The sequence below is a fragment of the Cyprinus carpio genome, chromosome B14 (genome assembly GCF_018340385.1).
Source record: "Cyprinus carpio isolate SPL01 chromosome B14, ASM1834038v1, whole genome shotgun sequence".
Lineage (NCBI taxonomy): Eukaryota > Metazoa > Chordata > Actinopteri > Cypriniformes > Cyprinidae > Cyprinus > Cyprinus carpio.
In genome coordinates, this window is record NC_056610.1 from 1327686 (window position 1) to 1349827 (window position 22142).

At 36.3% G+C, this 22142-nt stretch overlaps 1 protein-coding gene across 1 annotated transcript; it reads left to right on the forward strand.

Annotated features, from left to right (window-relative positions):
* The first annotated feature begins 5139 nt into the window (after positions 1 to 5139).
* On the forward strand, positions 5140 to 8002 carry p2ry10 (P2Y receptor family member 10). Its single transcript, XM_019112542.2, has 3 exons — positions 5140 to 5422; positions 6445 to 6635; positions 7138 to 8002. The coding sequence occupies exons 2-3, from the start codon at positions 6487 to 6489 to the stop codon at positions 7970 to 7972; spliced, it is 984 nt and encodes a 327-aa protein (XP_018968087.1). The 5' UTR covers positions 5140 to 5422; positions 6445 to 6486; the 3' UTR covers positions 7973 to 8002.
* The last annotated feature ends 14140 nt before the right edge of the window (positions 8003 to 22142 follow it).

The following is a 22142-nucleotide window of genomic DNA, read 5'->3' on the forward strand; positions in this document are numbered from 1 at the left end:
TAACCTTTTTTCAATTTGATGGGGGCAACAGATTCTAATGTATTAGAGAAGATAGTGCCCATGTTGCCAGTCATTTTGTCTAGTTCATGTGTATTTATGGGTACACAGAGCAGTTGAGATAAATCAGGCAGGTTATTTGCGAATCTGTCTTTGGTGGCTGGAACAATAGTTCTGCCCGGACGATAACACGAAGCTATATAGTTATTATCATCAATACGCAAAATGCACGATACAAGGAAATGGTCAGTAACATCATCACTTTGAGGTACGATATCTATGTCAGTAAGATCGATTCCATGCGATATAATTAAGTCTAGCGTATGATTAAAACGATGAGTGGGCCCGGTGACATTTTGCTTTACTCCAAAACAGTTTAATAAGTTAGTAAACGCAAGTCCTAATGCATCATTTGTATTATCAACATGAATGTTAAAATCTCCGAAAATTAGCGATTTATCAGCGGTAACCAACAGGTCTGAGAGGAAATCTCCAAATTCTTTTAGGAATTCTGTATATGGCCCTGGTGGTCTATACACAGTAGCCAGAGAAAGAGATACGATAGATTTCTTTTGCATATCTGACAGTGTAACATTAAGCATAAGTATTTCAAATGATTTAAACCTGTATCCTGTTTTCTGGGTAACATTAATCTGTGGTGAAAAGTTGATACACAGAAAAAAAAAATCTTTAGTTAAAATCTGAAATTAGCTTCTTCTCTAGAATGTGTTCCTTCAGTTTGAGGGCTTTGACAGAACATTAACCGCTTCCCTCCATCTGCTGAGGAAGTGCGATAAGATCAAGCCCTGTCCTATATTTTTCCTAATACAGTATTGTGGCATATGTCTAAGTGAAACAGAATACTGAAGTCACTATTCCGGTTCACACTAACTTTAATACTCATCACCATTATTTATTTCATCCATTTCAGCAGTATTACTTCAGGTCAGTCCCCACTAAACTTTTTAACTGTTACTCAACTTAAACCTGGGATTGCTGTACCAAAAAATAATGGAAAAATTTAAGAAAGATTTAATAAAATAACTACATATAAATTTTTTAATAAAATTGGCATTTATATTAAAACTACATTGTTTCCTAATAAAAGAGAGAAGAAAAAAAAAACATATCTTCAAATAACATCAGTGTTTGCCTCAAAGTGTCATTAATCATCACGTCCATCCCTAAATGTGTTTATAGCTTGACCACCTCTACCTGTTTTTCCTTTATGACAGCAGGCTATGTGTGGATGTTCAATAGACATCTGCTTTGTTGTTTGGTTGGGGGGGGGTAAACAGTTTACAGCTTTACTGTTTACAGTTTACTGCTTTTTACCATTTACCGTAACTGTTTAGTTATTTTTTGCTATATATTTATATATATATATATATATATATATATATATATATATATATATATATATATATATATATATATATATATATATATATATAATTGTGCTATTAAAAAAAAAAAAAAATCCAGCACACTATAATTAAAACTCCAGTACACTTCTGTATAGGGCTGGGCGATATGAGCAGAAATTCATATCTCTGTATTTTTTGGCTGATTTGCGGTATACGGTAGCCTATCTCGGTATTTTGTATTTGGATTAAACAAATAAAGTGAATGTAAGCATGTAGGCATGTATTATGTGCAAAAAAGGGTTAAAATCACATTACACTGTAACATTGCAATTTAAAGGCGCCTTTCAGGGCACTCAAGGACACCTTACAGTTGAGTGGTGATGATAAAATCAAGACAACAATACAACAAACAACAATTGTTGACATTAAATAGTTTAAAATTGATCAGAGAAAGCTAATTTAAACAAGTGAGTTTTAAGACGTGATTTAAAAGTAGTCAGACAGTCACTGTCTCGTATAGATTGTGGAAGAGAATGTTGTGTTCTACCACTAGGTTTTCGGGGTTACGAGGGGGTTAAGTTTTTGTCTGCTGTGTGCGCATGCGTGGGAGTGAGTGACACAGAACTAGTAAAGTGATTATCCGTTCAGCCGTGTGTGCTTCATGTTTAATACCTAACTGAACTACTCCAACATAACAAAGAATTCCAGAGATTAGGAGCAGCACAGCTAAATGCCCTAGACCCCATAGTGGCTAAACGAACAGAAGGAACAACAAGGGAACCAGATGAAGAAGATCTGAGAGTGCGCCTCGGGGTGTAAATATGAAGCAAATCAGAGAGATATTGTGGTGCACAAATTATGAAGAGCTTTAAAAGTGAGAAGTAAAATCGTATAAAGCTTATAAAGCAGAAGTTAAAATTATTAAACTAAAAATGAAAATAAGCACAGACTAATTGAGTAAAAAGGCTATTTTGATTACCCCATTACACGTTACAGTTAGTGCTATCATACAAATACACTTACTTGTAAGTTTAAAATTATACATATGTCACATTTATTGTACAACTACAAATATTTCAGCAAAATGTATATTTAAGTCAGTTTGCGCCGCCGCGCGCATGCGCGCCAAACAGACAGAACTCAATGAAATGGAAGCGCAATAACTGACTAAAATATACATTTTTCAGAAATATTTGTAGTTGTACAATAAATGTGACATGTGTATAATGTTTAGAACGAGCGCCGCCGTGGAGTTTAGCGGAGAATCGCTAAAGCAAAAGCTCACGCACCTCTGACAGCAAAATGGAAGTACTTCCATTGTTTTTTTTAACATTTACAGAAGGGGAATATACCTATGAAATGTAAGTTATGCATTAGGGAAAACAGCACATCTCAGACACATTAAACAGCGCGTCTCTGTCAGCCTCACACGCAGAGCACCTGACGCGGCGAGCGCGAGCCGCTTTCAACTCAAACTAGAAACTATAGGCTACTAGAAATAAAACACAGAAATTATTTAAATGCAAAACAAACACAAAACGCTATGATTGGTGGAACTCTTCATCTTTTCCTGTTGCTTGTTCTAAATACTGCGCGTGGTCACTATTTGCGTCGGTCTCAGACCGCATTAAAGATAGTTTGCGGTTTGATATTCAGATTTCTTTTGGCTGTTAATAGACATAGACATGCAAATAATACCGAATATCATTCTCCATGATTTGTGAATTCAGGTGACGCTGTCCCTCGGGCCAAAATCAGGGTTTTTTTTTTTTTTTTTGTAGCAACTCTTAATTGTATAATGCCTATAGCTCCAAAAGTTGGACACTTAGAGGAATGAAACCGGTGTCATCTTCACCAGCTTGATCTATGATTTTTTTTTTTTTTTTTTACAGCAAAGTTCTTGTCCGTAAACCCCTTGGTAAGTCCGCAAGTAGGCTAAGGAATGTGAAAGAAAGGCGTTCTTCATGTTTAACGTCTATTACCAATAAACACGTAGACTGCTGGAATAAAAAAACATTGTTTTAAGTCGAGCTCGATTTGTGAAAACTTTCACAGTCGCATTTTATCCCATGGCAGTGTTTCCCTTTGCTCTGCCCCCTATTTTTTTGTAGAATAATGTCATACGGTGCTATCCATTGAATAACGGTTTCCAATTCATTTGGTAAATGAGCTAACACACACACACACACACACACACACACACACACACACATATATATATATATATATATATATATATATACATATACGTGTACACTTTGTTTGACAATAACGTTTTGGTTGTTGTGCCTTTCCTTGAGTACTTGGCTTCAATATTAAGATTTGCCAAAGTTTCACAGTTTAGCTTTTGTCAGTTAACCCTTTCTTGATCCCTTAACTATTCTGATCTTAAAAAATTGGTCAGTTAACCTTTCCCTGATTCATTTACATCACTGTTTCGATTCGTGCAAACGTTCACAGTGCAGTTATGGTCAGATAATGGTTTCACAGAGTCAGTAACATCACTATTCTGATCTCTGAAAACTTTCACAGTTCAGTTTGGGTCAGCTGACCCCTCCCTGAGTCATGTACATCACTATTCTGATCTGTGAAAGGTTTATGATCGCAAGCCCTATTTCAGGATCGCGCTCATTCAAGCCATGGAAAAGGCCTGAGAACTGCAGGAACTGATGCAGCGTCTGTGCAAGGATGGATTCACCATTCAGAATCGCCACACTGATATGCAAATCAGGCATTAAGTAATTGAAATGTGCAAATTTGCACACATTTGACACAAGGCATTGCAGATGAATAGGATAAACAAAATAACTAAAGCATATCACCACACAACTTTCCCAGTTATTAGCTGATTATTTTTTAGGCATCTGTTGAAAAATGAAACAGAATGAAGCAACTGGGTCAGTGTGAGGGAATTAAAATAGATGGCTAAGCAAGTCAGATTGTGTAAAATAAATAAATAAATAAATAAATAAATAAAGTAAATATGAGAAGTGCCCTTTTTGCCCCTCAAAATGTCTGTGCATGTCCCTGTCCACAGATGTATTTGTTTATATTCTATATCATGTTTAGAATATGTTCTAATTTTCAGTGCAAATTGCAACCTTTGTGAATGGATGGATGCATTGACTGATTTTACAATGTGGATAAAATAAATATTCAATGTACAATACCGGTGTTGTGATTAGTCAACATATTCACATACTTTACTCTTACAACATCAATGAAAAATATCAAACTCAGACTCCGAAAAAAGGAGAAGTGTTAGAAGTGTTTAAGATTGAGCACAGCAGTGTGTGAGTGGTTCAGACAGAATCAGATTATATGAACATTTTATTGGTTAACAGATTGGATCATTTGATGTGACTTACAACAAGAAAGGAAAGGCAAGACTGACATATGAGAGGAACTAAAACATGCCAAGTGCATTTACACTATGAACTTGTCCCAATTTTCATCCCCTTTTAAATTCAAAGTTTGGGTTTGTTATCAGGAAAGATTTACAGAAAGACAATTGAGCTTGTGAAGAACATTCACCAAGATTTTGCTCTCTATGGTTCTTTTTGGTTTGGTGATGACAACAAACTTGTTTTGAGCAAGATGCACAATATAGTAAAAGATAAATTATGTTTATGTCCCCTAGCTAGAGCATGGAACTAATCAGGACAAGGCCGGGGATCCAATTCTTAGAGAACACTTATACCTTAATTGCATGTTTTTTTCATTTGGGTAACAGTGTCTGCCAAGTTCACAACCATTAATGTAATTAAATTACTGACAACAAAAACTGTTACCATTTGTTGTTTGTCTGCAATTTCAGATGTAACTAAGTGACAGCTATCAAAACCACCAAACATCCCCTGAATCAGAGATATTAAACACTTTCACTTTCCGGAGACGTCACAGGTTGTTTATACCACTGTGTAGCAGAAGAATAACATGAGAAGTTATAGGCACGTCACATTCAGATAACTTCCTCCTGTTACAGCAGGTTGCATGATGAGAATGCTGGACTGGAAAGCACCAAATATCTTATAGCAGACTGCAACTAAGTCCAAAAGGTAGGACCAACTGCATCGCACAGCAGTTAATTCTTCCTTTCTTCCTTTCCTCCACACTTGACACATGCCTGGATTAAGCAAACAAATGATACTGTGCATTACTTTTTCATCTTACATGTGAAATACAGGTACAAATATAAATGCGTTTTTGTTGTTGTTGTCGTTGTCCATGTATTTGATGAACTGTATTTCACCAATTTTATTAGAGGTTAAAAAGCTTCAGAACCATGTATTTTCAAAGTCAAATCATCATCAGATCATTGTATCGCGTCTACCTTATGTGGTGGAAGAAGAAACTAAATACAATGACACCTGGAGCCACAGAATGATCGGAGGACAATTGTTTAAACTAAACAGAATATCTTAGTGGCAGAGTTTGCAGTACATTTCTTATTTCACAGCAATAAATAAAACGAGTCACACCAAAAATGAATTTGAATATTTGCATAATTGTGAAACCAGAGTTCCTCCATTTGTTCAACATGTGCTTGCAGTTTTACAGCACACCCAGCTTTACATGAGATACTGGATCTAAAGACCAAAATGTTATAAAAATGTTAAAATCACTATCAAATCCAAATGCTAGTCTAGCAGATCCATTAAATGGGGAAATAAGTTCAATATACAAGACAAGAGTGCACAAAGATATGAGGGATAAAACTATGCAAACCCACAACCGTCACACAAACACTTCCTTCACGCTTACACAGGAAGTGCGTTGACAAATGACGTGTGTCGTCCACAGATGAATAGAAGCTTTCACATATATGTTATATCAATTCAAACAAACGTAATTTATACAAAGTAAATATTATATGTAATATATATATGTTTGCCCCTTTTCTTTAGAATAAGTGACAGTTGCTTTGATATTTTTATTACCCAATGCAATAAAAAACATTAACGTGTCCCTGAAGTATCTAAATACTTTCTGCGGCAATTGCATCTACTGTATATGAAAATACCAAAACTGCAGCAATTACTCAGCATAGATTTAAAGCTGTTTTCATTTCCTCCCACAGTGATTCTCTACAGTCTACAGTAAAAGAAGTCGCAGTTTCATCATGACTTCTGTGAACACGTCATGTCCCACTAACGTGACTGTCGGGAGATCAAATATAAACCAGCTCTACACATACGTTTACCTGATTATATTCATCCCAGGCCTGCTGTGCAACACTCTGGCTCTTTGGGTGCTCTGTCGATTCATAAGGTCAGCATTTCATGGTTAATATAACGTCTAATGGTCATTATGACATCTGTTGGAGAATCTTTATTATTATTATTATTATTATTGTACATAGTTTTTTACACCGGGAACAGCCCCTGTGCTCAAAAGACACTTTGTATACTGTGTGATATTTAGGGAACTTGGCTCACCACACTTTTTGCACAGTCTGTTCATTATGATTTACATTATCATTATTTTCTAGTCACTCTGTTCAGAGGTGGCACATTTCGACAGACATAAAATATAAGCTGACAAGCCTGCTGTAACAGTTTGAATGCTGGTCACATAAAAAGTCACTGTGTCATTCCTGTTAAATCAGTAGTATGTTTAACAAAAGAGCTTAATTCAGTTCACCTGAACTGTTTTAGTACCGATCAACATGTCATGCCCCATCAGGAGCGTCTGGTTTTCTGAGATGCATTTTGTGAGGCCTGTTTAGAGTTGCAGGTTTCTTCTAATGCTATGGATTCTCTTCAATCCACAGCAAAAAGACCAAAGCCATCATCTTCATGATTAACCTGACCATAGCTGACCTGGCTCACGTGCTGTCGCTGCCGCTTCGAATTCACTACTACATCAAAGAAGACTGGCCTTTCGGCAGCGGGTTATGCATGCTGTGTTTTTACCTGAAGTACCTTAACATGTACGCTAGCATTGCCTTTCTGGTGTGCATCAGCATTCAGCGCTGTGCTTTTCTCCTGCAGCCGTTCTGTGCCAGGAACTGGAAGTCACGCTACGACATCTGCATCAGCGCCGCGGTCTGGCTGGTGGTGGGTCTCTGCTGCTCGCCCTTCATTTTAATGAGGAGCAAATCAAATTCTGGAAGTAACAGCACAACCTGCTTCAAAGACCTGCCCATGCACAAGCTGAATTTAGGCTCGGCCATTTCCATGATGGTTGGCGCTGAGCTCTTGGGATTTCTCGGCCCGTTAATTATCATCGGTGTCTGTACTTATTTAATTGTGAAATCCTTGCGACGGCGGAACCAAAAGCAGCAGTCCACGGGTAGCACGAGAAAGGCCTTGCGCATGGTTAGGGTGTGCACAGGGGTCTTCCTCTTCTGTTTCACTCCCTACCACATCAACTTCCTGCTGTACCTGATGGTGACTCAGAGCATCATAACAAACTGTGCGGCGAGTCAGGCCATACGATTCTTCCACCCTATCTCTCTCTGCATCGCAAGCCTGAACTGCTGCCTCAACCCTCTCATCTACTACTTCCTGACCACAGAGTTCAAGCAGCAGCTGTCTCAGCACGGCAGCTCTGTGCTCAGGGGCCGTCTGATGAGCACCGAGAGCACCTCTTCCTTTAGGGACTGATCAGGAACCATTTACATCGACATTTAGGGTGCAAATCGTGCCTTTAGACTGTGTACAAACTAAAGTCTATGCATTATGTGCTATACATTGCTTGAACAAAAAGATATAAAGCTTACAAACTGAAACGTTATGTCCAGCAAGTATTGTTTTGACCGAAATCACAGCATGGGTGAAGTATTTGAAGTTTAACAATGACACCATCAAAAACTAATTTTTAATGGGAGAAAAATTTAACTTATGACGCAGGATGAGCTGATAGTGTCTCTCTCACCAGACCGATAGGACTGAAAATGCAAAAATCAACTGAGCTTTAGTTGAACTGACTGGACCGACTAAACACCTGGGCCCATATTTACAAAACATCTTACCACTGAGAGTTCTCCTAAATAGCTGTAAGAGTTTTTAGCTAAGAGTTTTTTTCTTAAAACCTATTCACAAAGCTGCTGAGACAAACTTTCACTAAGGAATAGAGAGAAGTCTTCAGCTCAGGGTAAGGGGGCGGGGCTGAGCTCGTTGCTATGGATGATGTCAGCATGATTATTAACTATGCACACAGTGATTGGCTGATAGTCTCTGTCAGAGATTTATTCATAGAAATATTGTAGAGTGCGATATTATATTTCCACATTCAAATAAAGATTTTAAAATACTGGCTAAGTATCACTAATTAAACAAGTATATGTTCAGCTAATTGTCAGCCTCTTACATGTGTGCTTCTCAAAAACAATTAGTGAATATGCATGTAAAGTGCAGGATAATCATGGCTGATAGTGAGACATGCAAATGTAAAAGAAAACCAAACTGTTACTTCTTGTCCAGCTGCTTAATGAAAACAAGGATATAATCAAAGGAGAATCTGAAGCTGTGATAACCTTCAAAACCAAAGGCGATACCTTTTTAAAAGCTCATTATCATCAAATGTTTCTTAAATGTTTAGGTTCCGAGGCAGATTGCTAGCAACAGTTGAACACAAACACTTTGTGAAATACTCTTAGAGCAAAAATTTAGGAGTCCTAAATTTATAGGACTGACACGCCCATTATTTTTAAGATTTTCTCAAAAAATCTGTGAGTTATGAGCTACTTTAACCTGAAGATGTTTCGTGAATACGAGCCCAGGTCTAGAATGGGATTAAACAGAAAAATAAATCATATTCATCAGTCTGTGGAGATCTGAGGCTGAGATGGGACAAATCCAAACTTCCAAGAACAACATAAAAATTGAGATTCTGTTTTCATGTGAAACTGTTTTTATACTTGCTTTTGTATTATTGTATTATATTTAGAACAAATTAGATTAAATGTTCAGTATGTTAATATGTTTAATAAATGAGATTAAGTATGTTTAATGATGCTCAGTTTAATACCTTTCATTATGATTTACAATTTAATAAATAATAAAAAAAAAGTTTCAATGTTTCTCCCTTATTTACAGAAATAACATGCAATGGAATTGTTGTACGTATCTGTGTATTGAATTAGTTTCTTGTTCAGTTCAAACATAACAGAGCAGTCACAAAACATTTCTGTTTGTGTTCCATTAGGGGAAAAAAGTCATGCTTTAGAATAACATGAATTGTGATTTTGGAGTGAACTATCCATATCTCAGAGCTCCAAAATTATAAATACTTTAACCTAATCTTTTACATAAATGGCAGTCGTTGATTTTTATACACTGTACTGCATATTATGTCATATATACACATATTTTTGTGTGACTCAATAGGGTAGACTGGGAGAAAAATGCCCCTCTACTGTTTTTCCAAACATAACCACTAGATAAAGTCGAGGTAAACTGTTGTTGAATCTGTACTACATTGAAAGGAGTGATGTAGAAGTATTCACCATGAAGCTCACACAGCTCATTCCACCAGGAGGGAACATTACATTTAAAAGTCTGTGAAAGTGACTTTGTGCTTCTTTGGGATGAACAATCAAGCGACGTTCACTTGCAGAACGAAAGCTTCTAGAGGCACATAACTGTGAAGTAATGAATTTAGGTAAAGGGTGCAGAGCCAGTGGTGGTTTTGCAGGCAAACATAACTGCCTTGAATTTTATGGGAGCAGCTATTGGTAGCCAGTCAAATTGATATACAGAGGTGTGACGTGTATTCTTTTCGGCTCATTAAAAATTAATCTTGCTGCCGTGTTCTGGATTAATTGTAAAGGTTCGATAGAACTGGCTGAAGACCTGCCAAGAGAGCGTTGCAATAGTCCAGTCTGGACAGAACAAGAGCTTGAACAAGGAGTTGTGCAGCATGTTCTGAAAGAAAGGGCCTGATCTTCTTGATGTTGAATAAAGCAAATCTGCAGGACCGGACAGTTTTAGTAATGTGGTCTGAGAAAGTCAGCTGATCATCAATCATAACCATGATTTATTTTGTTATTATTTACAATGATATTACTACGGAGCCCCACACATGACATGCAAGAAAAAATAAATAAATTGTGCGGACGATTTACTAATTTGTTCCCTCAGTGTACTAAAACGTGCACACGATTGCTATTGCGTTCCCTCTATTTGCTAAATCGTGCGCACAATTTATAAATCGAGTGAACAAAATAGTAAATCGAGGGAACGCAGTAGTAATCGTGTGCATGTTTTAGTACACTGAGGGAACGAATTAGTAAATTGTGCGCACGATTTATTTATTTTTTCCTGCATGCCATGTGCGGGGCTCCATATATTACAAACACTTAACTCATGATATCAGATTTTAGCCATATCACACACTTCTAAGCCATTCATTCATTGGCCTGCACTACTCAAAGTGCTCAAAGCTTTTTCCCTGCTTAAGCCAGAACTCTTTATTGTAGCTTGATTACTACATCTGATGTAAAACACGGCCTCTTCATTACCATATGGACAAAGAAATGTAGAAATAAATACAGGTGGAAATAAATAAAAGTTGAAATAAATGAAAAAGAGTGGAAAAATACAATCATACATAAGGAAATATAAGCAGAAAAAAAAAAAATATATATATATATATATAGGTAGAAATACTGATTTTTGTTGTTTTTCTTTAGGGTTAGGTTAACATAGGTTAGGTAATTTTTTTTTATTTTTTTTAATCTCTTTGTTTGTTCGTTTGTTTGTTTGTTTGGAAGCTTTGATATAACTGCAAGTTTCAGAACTCAGAAGCAGGAACCAAACTACAAACACAAAACCCAAAACCAACATGACATATACAGTACTTACCTCAAATATTGTGTTAAATATTTTTATCATGTGAGTTGAATATACATTATTATAGTTTATGTTACCATTAATTAACCCTTCACACAATGTTTATCTAGTTTTTTACTATCTAAGAAATGTATTAACATGAATCTGTATATAGGTATTTGGTTACATTTAGACTGCTTTGCAAATAGTTGCATTGCCTCAATGTCTTCTGCCATGTGTTCAACCCTATATGTGTCAGTTCTGTGTTCCCGTGTCTTGTGTTTTTCTTCCCATGACCTAGTTTCTCCTTCGTGTCAATTATGTTCATTGATTTTAGGTGTGTCCCATTAGTTCCTTGTTTCTTAAGCTCTGTGTTTTTCCATGTCCAGCGTCCGGTATACAGTAGTTTGTCTATCCCCTGCTATGTGCATGTGTGTTCCTTGTTCGATAAAGACTTTCTCGTGGTAAATGCTCCTTCGTCTCCTCGCTCTGACACAGTAGCAGATCGTGACAATATGGCTCTAGGAAAGCGCTTGCCATCTCGAAATTATATGCTGTAAAGAAGGCCATGGATACAGCGTTTCTGAGTCAGCCACTCACAGAAGTCAGTGTTCCTCTTCTACAGGACAAAACACCCTTTAAAGGTGCCATAGAATGGAAAACTGTATTTACCTAGGCATAATTGAATAATAAGAGTTTTGTAGATGGAAATGACATACCGTGAGCCTCAAACACCATTGTTTCCTCCTCCTTATGTAAATCTTGTGCATGCAAAAGACCACTGAAAAAGAGGCGAATCCCAACATAACACAGACTGTGATGTTACAGTTGGGATTATTAATGTTTACACACCCTAACATTTGCATAACGTACACCAGCCCAAGTTCTAGGCCAGCTGCCAGCCGAACCTGTACAGCCGAATCATCACAAGTTCTGCAGGTATAGTGAAGAAACAAGCGAGGTCAAAAGTGAAAATGGCAGATCATGGATATAAATGATATGTTCCAGGCTGTGAAGGGGATGTGGGCACTTCCAACAGAAAAGAACTGTCAACAAGCATGGTTGATGTTTATCTATAAGGGGATACAGCAACAATTAAATTCAAAGTTGTTAGTTTGTGCTGCCCATTTCACCACCGACAGATTTTAGATCCTGGGACAATATCAAGCAGGCTTCGCTCAGCGTTTGATACTGAAGAAGGGGGCAGTTCCAGCTATATTGCCATTACAACTGCTACTGCAAGCAGTAAATAGTGATTTTTTTCCACATCTTGACTGTTGAAGCCATTTCTGTTTAAACTGAAAGTTTCTTAGTAATCTAACAACATCAACGATAATTTACCCTGTGTTGCCGAGATCGAACGCAAGATGCTACTACAGCGATGTTAACCTAGCAAACTCCAACTAACTAGCATAGATAACTAAATAGTATGACTACCTATTTACATGGAGGTTAATATTAATTCCTGCCTGTGGTGTCATATAAATCTACAAAATACAACTGTAAGTCAGATGCTATTTGCAGTTCTATTCATAATCATCAGGATCTGTCTGCGCTGATGGACAGAGAAGATGGCTTGTGCCCAGTTATTGAAATCTTGTATGGTTTACCATTATTTCCCTTACTAATTCTATTTTTTAACTGTTAGGCGTACAGGTGACAGTGTCGTCTCAAAGTGTGGCGGTAGGCACCACAACTGCTGCAGTGTCATGGCCCACAATACAGCCATCTACATCGACACCAGCAGTGCTTGAAATGGAAAAAAACAAAAGTGCCAGTACTCACCCACCCCACATTCATTTATTTTAGATAAATAAGTACTTTAATAATTCACAATGTATGTATAGTGCCACAATCAATCGATAATTAAATAAAAGTTTTCAATACAAATTAGCACAAGTCAAGCTGCGATAGGGAGATGTCAGAGACCACTACATCGCCTGGCTTTACTACTACACGGATCCATTCAGAATCGCTAAATCTCTGACCACCGCATAATCAGCGTTCATTATAAAGCACTTTTTCTTTTAAGCCAAATACACGCTGAAAAGAATAATTTTACTGACATCTGGACGTAAGTCACTATTCTCTCCGCAATCGCTGATGAAATTGGCCATGTTTTTTTTCTGGATTAGCACTGTTTTGAGCTTACTGTTTGAATTTGTTTACTGGATCCTTGGACTGTACAGAAGTTTACCAGTTTAAAATTATGTGATTGCAAAAGCCTGTTTCTTTTCATTTTAAACTATTATTTTCATTATAAAGTACTAATTCAAATCAGTAATCAATAATTATTCATTATTCCACTACTCTGCGCACCTCCACTGACATGCTCTCGCACCCCACACACTCCGCTTGCATTCATTCACATGATTGGTCGAGATGAGCGGTGATCCCACCTGGGTAGTGTGATTTATAAAGTGTACTTTGTAATCATACATGGGATCATATAATCACCCAGACCCTGACGCTATTACTCTGAGTACTGACAACATGTTTGAAATGCCGGTACGCACAAACAAAAAAAAAAAAGTGCAGGTACTCTAAAGGCTAAAATATAGAAGTGCTGGTACTGCACACCAGTGGGTACCTACCCACTTCAAGCACTGGACACCAGTAAAAGATACAAAGCCAGCCAAAATACACCCTTGTTGAACTGGAGGAGGGTCGGTTTCCTCTGCAGTCACTGAGTCACAAGAGTCCACACATGATCCTGCACGGTCTGTTACAACTGAGACAGAGTCATCACAGCTTTTGTACAGTACAGTACATATTTCTCTAACAATTCAGCAATGTTTTCACACAAACTGTGACTTTGTTTTCAGGTTTTCACTAACAGGCACAATTTTGTTTGTATTTTCTTTCAGTGCCACATCAATGCCATTCCATAAGGATGCAAAGTTCATAGTTTTTGAAAAATGCCTCCTTAGCCTGTTCGAGAGTTGCCTTTTTGCACCAGGGCTTGTAATGTCCCCCCACGCAGAAGAGGGACCCTCATAGCCACTAACCAAAGGTGCCCTCACTGTGACCTCTTCAGACAGTGGAGAAGTCAACCTTCAGGTGTCTGCTGCCATCTGTTTCAGTGGAGCTTCCTTTCTGAAGATGCAAAAGGTATTGTATCATTTATACACACCAAATTAGTCAAAGCTAGACAGGAACCTCATTTATTTACAGTTATTTTAAGAAGAGTTCAGGGCGATGTTCCTGAAAATGCATACATATGATGCCCTTAGAAGACATGCCAGGACATACATCTAACCTGCTATCATCCACAAGTGGCACCACCTGAGCCAGAACAAGAATGTCATTCTTGATGGTGACATGCAAGCAGACACGCCATGGTGCACATTTTTATTTCAATTTATCTTATTATTTAAACAACTATGCATTGCACAATGCTGTGTATATATGCAGATGATGATGTGTTTCATTCTTATATTGTACATAACTCTACTGTATTTCAAAATGATTAGTAATTTTTTTTTTTAATTGCAGGACATCCTGCAAAGTATGGGAGCTACACCATGATGGACTTGCAGACCAACAACAGCAGACTATGGAGAACATACTCTTGTTATGTACAACTTAAAAATTGCAAGTATACTACATATTGAATGTCATGTCGGCAGTTGACCCCTACAACATACATAACTTTATCACCAATTTTAACATAAAGTGGAAGAGACTTCTATTTTCACAAGTCAAGTCACCTTATTTATATAGCACTTTTAACAAAACAGATTGTGTCAAAGCAACTGTACAGCATTAATTAGGAAAATAGTGTGTCAATAATGCGAAATGACAACAGTAAACACTTATTTTTCAGTTAAAGGCAGTTCGTCATTGAATTCAGTGATGTCATCACCCAGCTCAGTCCAGTTTAAATAGTATCTGTGTGGGGGATAAGATGGCGCTGTTCCGAGTAGATGTGCTGCGCTCTTAATCCTCAGACATCATCGAAATTTGCATGCAATTAGTGAGGAAAACTACTTTCTCTGTTTATTTCATGTCAATAATGTTTTAGGGACTGATATCAACTCTGTTTGGTCATATGGGCAAACACAAAGCAAAACATCACTCCGAGGCGAGCATGGAGAAAACTGAAAACATCGTGCCATCCCAACTATTTGCCCGTGTGCTGATGATGCAGTGCTGACAGATTTAACCTGTGACTCAGCTTACACTGTCGATCCAGAGAGTATCTGGCAGCTCCACTACCGTGCACCCCAGCTAAAAGCCCAGCGCCAAAAAGAGGAAAGACTAACGTTACATCTCCTGAATGTGACCTCAACAAGGTTATGGCTGCCATTTAGTCTCTTTCCACAAAATGTTAAATAATTTTTGAAAAGGTTACATCTATGGAGACAATGGTGAGAAACACTGATCAGGCCATTACCTTTCTGAATGAATCAGTGGAAAAACTCCTTAAAGACACCACCAACCATAATGAGAGAATTTCAGCGCTGGAAAAAAAGACATTAGACTTAAGAAGAAAACAAACAACTCAAACTTCAGCTGCTGGAGGCGAATAGCTATCGACGAAGATAGGGCCTGAGACTGCAAGGGATGAAGGAGGAAGATCAATGAGAAAACACTCAGGGTCTGGTGATCAAAGTCCTTGGCAAGATCGCCCCCAAAATTGCTGAGAAATTACCGGAGGTGGTGGATTCGGAGCACAGAATTGGAAAGAGGAAGGACAGTAACTCAGCAAGAGGCATAATCATTCAATTCAGCATGCATAATTTTCGTAATATCGTATGGAGGGATGCAAGAGGCTCGAAACTCCTGGAGGAAGCCCATCTCTGTTTGAAAGAAGACCTGTCACCTGATGAAAGAGCGGCGCGGGCCAAGGCCTGGCTTTTGGTGAAGAAAGCCAGAGAAGAAGGCAAGAGATCATCATTCATCGGTGCCTTCACTTATATCGAAGGTAAAAAAGTTAATATTGATGTTTAGTAAATACTGAGTGAAAAAGGACACACACGGACATTTTATGTCTGATGCTTTCTCTTGGACCATTCATTGTCCCTAACAATGGGTGGACTTATATATATTTACATCTTGTTGCATGTGTAAGATCCCTTTGGGTCCATCTGTTTTGATTCTAATGAGTAGCTTAGTCTAATTTAGGAGGTCTTGGTCATTGTTCTATCATTTTTCGGGTTGTTTTTTTTTTCTTTTCTTCTTTCTTGGATGACGGTTTTTAATTTTGGAAAATTAGACTGTATCTCTCTTGATGACAGAGGTTTAAGAGATTTGGATAAAAGGAAGGCACTTTTTCTTTTCATTAAACACGAGGCTCAAATTATTTTATTTCAAGAAACATACTCTTGTGATAATGATGTTAAGTTTTGGAAATTGCAGTGGGGAGATTCTGCATATTTTTGTCATGGGACAAATCATTCTGCAGGGGTCGCTGTTTTCTTACAGTTTTTAACGATTGCTTACACACTTAAATTAAAAATAACACACAGCTAGTGAAACCTTACCCTCAAAGAGCAAAACCTCAGCCCAGATCTGCACAACTATAAGCACATTCTCAGCCTCACACTTTTTGCAAAACACTAAACACACTTCTCTACATTACACACAGAAATCTAACATTATGACACTTCTTTCCATTTCAAGACACTGCTTTCCAAAATACTACACATATGAACCTACTGATCAAACACAGCCATCTGGTGTGCAGACACTATAAAAAGTTAACAGGTGAATTCTGGTCTTCAACAAAAATGAAAGGCAGTGGTGCAGGAAGAGGAACAGGGAGAAACATCTTTGGCCAGAGAGCTCTTCTGAATGTCCCGGGTCGACGTGGTGGTACATCAGAATCTATGCTGCAATCACACAGAATGGGGTCCTCATGCCAAAATAGCTCCTTACAACACCGACCACATATGATTTTAGACAGACTAAGCTGTGGACAGACAAGGTGTCTGGTTCCATTATTCCAGAACCTCCCACAACACTCTCCCTTCCTTCCCCTTTCCCCTTCTGCATGGCAGTGGACGGTTTATGACCTCTGACCCTACTGTATGTTATACCCCTCATTCAAGCAATGGAGGAGGCCTGTGACCTAACAGATACAGAGTCTGTGTGAGGATGGAGTCTCCAATTGAGAAGATTCTTCTCTCACTGTTTTGCAAGGGAGGACATTGACTGTGATATGGATGAAGTGGCCATACCCAGCCATATGAAGAGATGATGCTGAGGTGTTGTTTACTCATCTGCAAAAAAATTTATGTACTACTGTATATTTTATTTGGAATACAAAATGCAGCCTAACTGATGTACTGAAAGATTTTACAATGTGCTGGGAAATAAATATTGTCATGAATGTGCAGTACTTGTCTCATGTGTTGTGTTTGGTCAATATATTCATGTATTTTAACAATATCAACAATAAACAATAAAACAATAAAAAAATAAAAAAAACTGCATCAAAAATAGAAATGTTAAAAGACTTTAAGATTGTGGCCAGCAGTGTCTAAGTGTTTCAAACTGAATCTAACTGCATGAACCATGTGTGTGCCATATGGTACCAAAACTGGGTTTTGTTAAACTATTGTAAAGTTTTGAATGAAGTGCTTCATTTTGCAAAAGATCTGAGATGTTCTGATACTTGTGTGTGTGGATGTGATAATTGTGTATAGTGTTTTGACAAAATGAGCCTTGTTTTTAAAATTGTGCCCAAGCAATCGTAAAAAACTGTAAATAAATTGGGAGATGTAGTGGAAACTCTGTATTCTGGTGAAGGGAGGTGGATTATAATAATTTTAAACATAGACAATACGAAATTTATCATTTGCAATGTTTATGGACATAATAACTCTTTAAATTTATGTATATTTGAAAAACTTAGCCTGATATTACTAGACCTAAAAAGAAAATACACAGGTGCTTATTTACTGTGACTTCAGTGAAGCTCCTAATGAGTTCTTAGATAGATTCCCTCCAAAGAACAGTACATCTTAAGTTTGTGAGCTGCTTTGTGATAATTTACAGGTAACTGATGTTTGGCGTTTTTTACATCCATACGATAAGGAATATACGTGGACAAATAATGCTCTTACACTTTTGGCTCTTATCTACTAATACAGTTCAGTTTGTTTCAGACACTTCGATCAGTAATTCACCTTTATCAGATCATAGATTCATCTCAGTCTCTTTAACTGGAAATACAGATAGTCGTAAAATAATTTGTGGTTACTGGAAATTTAATAATAAGGTACTTTAGGATGCAAGTTTCATAGAATCTGTTTTTTTTTTTTTTTTTTTAAAGTTAGATAATAAGCTATGCGTCGAGGCAAAGAACTTAAAGTGGAAAATTCTAAAAGATGTCAAGATATTCTCAATGAGCTTGACAAGTTGTTATCTAAAGAAACTCTTAATAAAGGGGAGGAATCCTATTTATCTAATTTGAGAAACAAAATGGATGATCACTGTAGATTTAGGGGCACATTTATAAGATCTAGGGCTAAATGGTTGGAAATGGGAGAGAATAACCAGTTATTTATTTATTTATTTGCTCTGGAAAAGAGAAATATAAAAAGAAATTGTCTAGCAGCGTTAAAAATTGATAATAACATAAACAAAAACCCCTGTCAAATTAATATGTATACTTTTTTTTTAACAAATTATATTGCTCAAATTATAATGAAAATTATGCCAGATCATTTCTACAAAAAAATCAAACCTTTCAAGTGAGTTTAAAGTGGTTTGTGATAATGATCTTTCTTTAGCAATGCAATCTATGAAGAAGGGTAAATCCCCGGGCACAGATGGCCTAACTATTGAGTTTTATGCATACTTTTGGGAATTTATTAAAAGACCATTATTTAAAATGTACAATGAATGTATTATTGATGAATTATGTACTTCTTTGAAACAAGGCCCTATTACCTTGAAACCAAAACCAGGCAAAGACCTTCTCTCCCTTGACGACTGGAGGCCAATCACTTTACTAAACTTAGATTATAAAATTCTATCATTAGTTCTTGCTAAAAAAAAAAAAAAGGCTTATCTGACATAATTAATAAAACTCAAACTGGTTTTATGCATAAACAACATAAAAGTTGTAATATCAGGCAAATTTTGGATCTCATAGCTTATGGGAATTATATTAACTCTGATGCAATCATTCTGTTTCTAGATTTTACAAAGCGTTTGATACCATTGAACAAAAAATTATATTTTCTACTCTAGAGTTGTTTGGTTTTGGAGAGAAATTTATAAAAATCGTTGAAATGATATATAAGGATATCAGTTCTCTTACAATTTGATACTTCTAATAGATCAACAGGGGAGTTAGGCAAGGTTGTGGAATCTCACCCTTTCTGTTCTCATTAGTTGTGGAATTACTCTCTTTAAATATTCAAAATAATCCTGATATCAAAGGGTTGACCATTTTTTGATCGTGAGATTAGAATTTCACAACTTGCGGACGATACAACCCCTGTTTTCCTTGAAATAATTAACACCTTTTCAGAGGCTTCTGGTTTAAAATTAAATATTCCTAATTGTGATTTTTTTATTTTTTTTATTTGACAACCTTGAAAACCTTGTATATATGGGTGTTCCTGTGGCTCAGTGGTAGAGCATTGTGTTAGCAGCGCAAAAGGTTGTGGGTTCAATTCCCAGGGAACACGTTAGGTAAAAATTGTATAGCCTGAATGCACTGTAAGTCACTTTGGATAAAAGCGTCTGCTAAATGCATAAATGTACGTAAATGTAAATACCTATTAAACATAATGTGAAATATCTCGGCATCCATATTTCCAAGAAATCTCTCTTAGGCGAGAAATTAATTTTATTCCTAAAATTAAAAAAGCAAAACTAATATTTAACAATTGGCTTCAAAGAGATCTATCCTTCCTTGGTAGAGTTCTTTTAATAAAAGCAGAAGGTCAGTCTCATTTTATATACCCATCTTTTTCATTATTTGTTCATGACAATACATGTAAACAAATTAATAGTTTATTGTTTAACTTTTTTTGGAAAAATAAACATCAACAGTTCTCTGTGGTAAGAAAGCTGATGGAGATTTTAACATGCTTGATTTTTTTTACATTAATTATACTTTCAAAGTAAATTGGGTTAAGAATTGTGTCAATTCACCAGATTCTATTTGGTACTTTATCCCACAATATCTATAAAAACGTGGGAGGTCTTGAATTTTTGTGAACTTCTAAACTCCCCATTAAACTTTCTAAACTTCATGAACAGGTACTTCTGGCATGGAAACTGTTTTGTTCACAATTTCTCCTCGACTAAAGTGAAGCTATGGAACAACGAGAGTATTTTAGTAAAGAACAAGTTGATTTTCCTTAAGAATTGGCATGAAAAAGGTATTAATTATCTTCGTGATATACTAGATCCTCAAGGGAATGTTTACTCTTACTGTGATTTCATGTTTAAATACAATGAATTTCTAACAATTGTTAAAGCTATACCAAATGGTCTTGTTCGCTTAAAGAAATGTCATCATCATTTGAAGTGATTGTAAAAAAGGAACCAAATTTGTTGGTTGATGACAAGTGTATTTATGAAATGTAATAATAAAATTATAAGAAATGTGTATCAGTCAAGGAAAAGAGTTACTCCGAGGGGAATTTTTTTCTGGAATTCTTTAATAGATAAGATTAATTGGAAAAAAGCATGGCTTTTACCTTATAAACTGTGTCCCCAACAAAGTAACCCCACTAATGAGATTACATCCAAATTTGGTCATCCTCATTTGAAGTGTAATTTCTGTAATTTCAGTCTTTAGTCTATTGATCATCTTTTTTTCAAATGCCCCCTTGTTAAGGAATTTTGGCCTGATGTGTCAAAATTATTTTCTTCAAAATCCAATGCAAACATTGATTTAACTATGTGTGATATATTCTGATATTTTTCTCATTGTAAACATAACAGAATATATAGAACATGTTTTTATTTTATTGGGAAAATATTAAATGTAAAAAAAATTTCAACATTCCCAAAACTACATAATTTTCTTGGTGACTTGAACTACCTAATTATAACACTAGAAAATATTAATACCAAAAAAATGTCAAATTTCTGAAACTGTGTAAAGATCTGCTGAATGTCACATAATTTTGATTTACTACCTCTATATTTCTTTGTTTTATCTATGTATTCTTATTTATTTTTATTATTTATTCTGTCTTCCTATTTTATTCCTGTATCCATAACATCATCCAATGTTGTACTTAATTGTTGAAGTTAATGGTTTAAAAAAAAAAAATAGTATCTGTGCAATCTTTCTTCATTTCTAAGAGATCAGACAGTATGGTTGTGCAATGCACTGAACTCATAATGTAATATGGATGTAACAGAGCCAAATTCTATTTACACAAAATGTAACAACTGTGTGAGATTGGCCTTACTTCTCCATCCTTAAACACCCATGGTCAGTTCTAAAAACATTCATTGCATTTTGCAAAGAATATATATTTAAGGACACAGATAAAAGTCTGGGATGATCTGTCATGTATGATATCTTGTAAGGAACTTGGCTCATTCTTCTTGTGACCTGCAAAAGCAAAAAAAATAAAAATAAAAAATAAAAAAAACCATACTGGCAGTATTTACAGTAATATTTCATACTTTTGAAGTAGCAGAAAACACACATATGGGTTGAAAATTTTGCATCCAGTTGTAGTTGTTGTGTATTTCCCTGCATCATATATTTTCTGTCTCAAGGGCCATGCATGCACAATTTCCTGTACACCTGTAAAAAAGATAAATTTAAAGACCTTGATGTAAGTTTATGTGTTACAAATAGGTTAAGAGGGTAAGTCCTAATCACACTACAGCAGTGGAGTAGTAAACATGACACTGAATATACTGACATGGAAAAGTGGCTTCTATACCTTACCTTGGTTCACTTCTTTACAAATAACAAATTTATGGGCTGTCCAGTTCGCAGTTAAGAGTTCTTGATACAAAGTGTGGAAGCTATCAATGTAAAATCATATGGTGTCACGTTAAATTAATTACA

Excerpts from the sequence above, each read along its gene's own strand:
- p2ry10 (XM_019112542.2), top strand. The coding sequence starts at position 6,487 with ATGACTTCTGTGAACACGTCATGTCCCACTAACGTGACTGTCGGGAGA. Across the intron at positions 6,636-7,137 it reads GTGCTCTGTCGATTCATAAG|CAAAAAGACCAAAGCCATCA; the intron begins GTCAGCATTTCA and ends TTCAATCCACAG.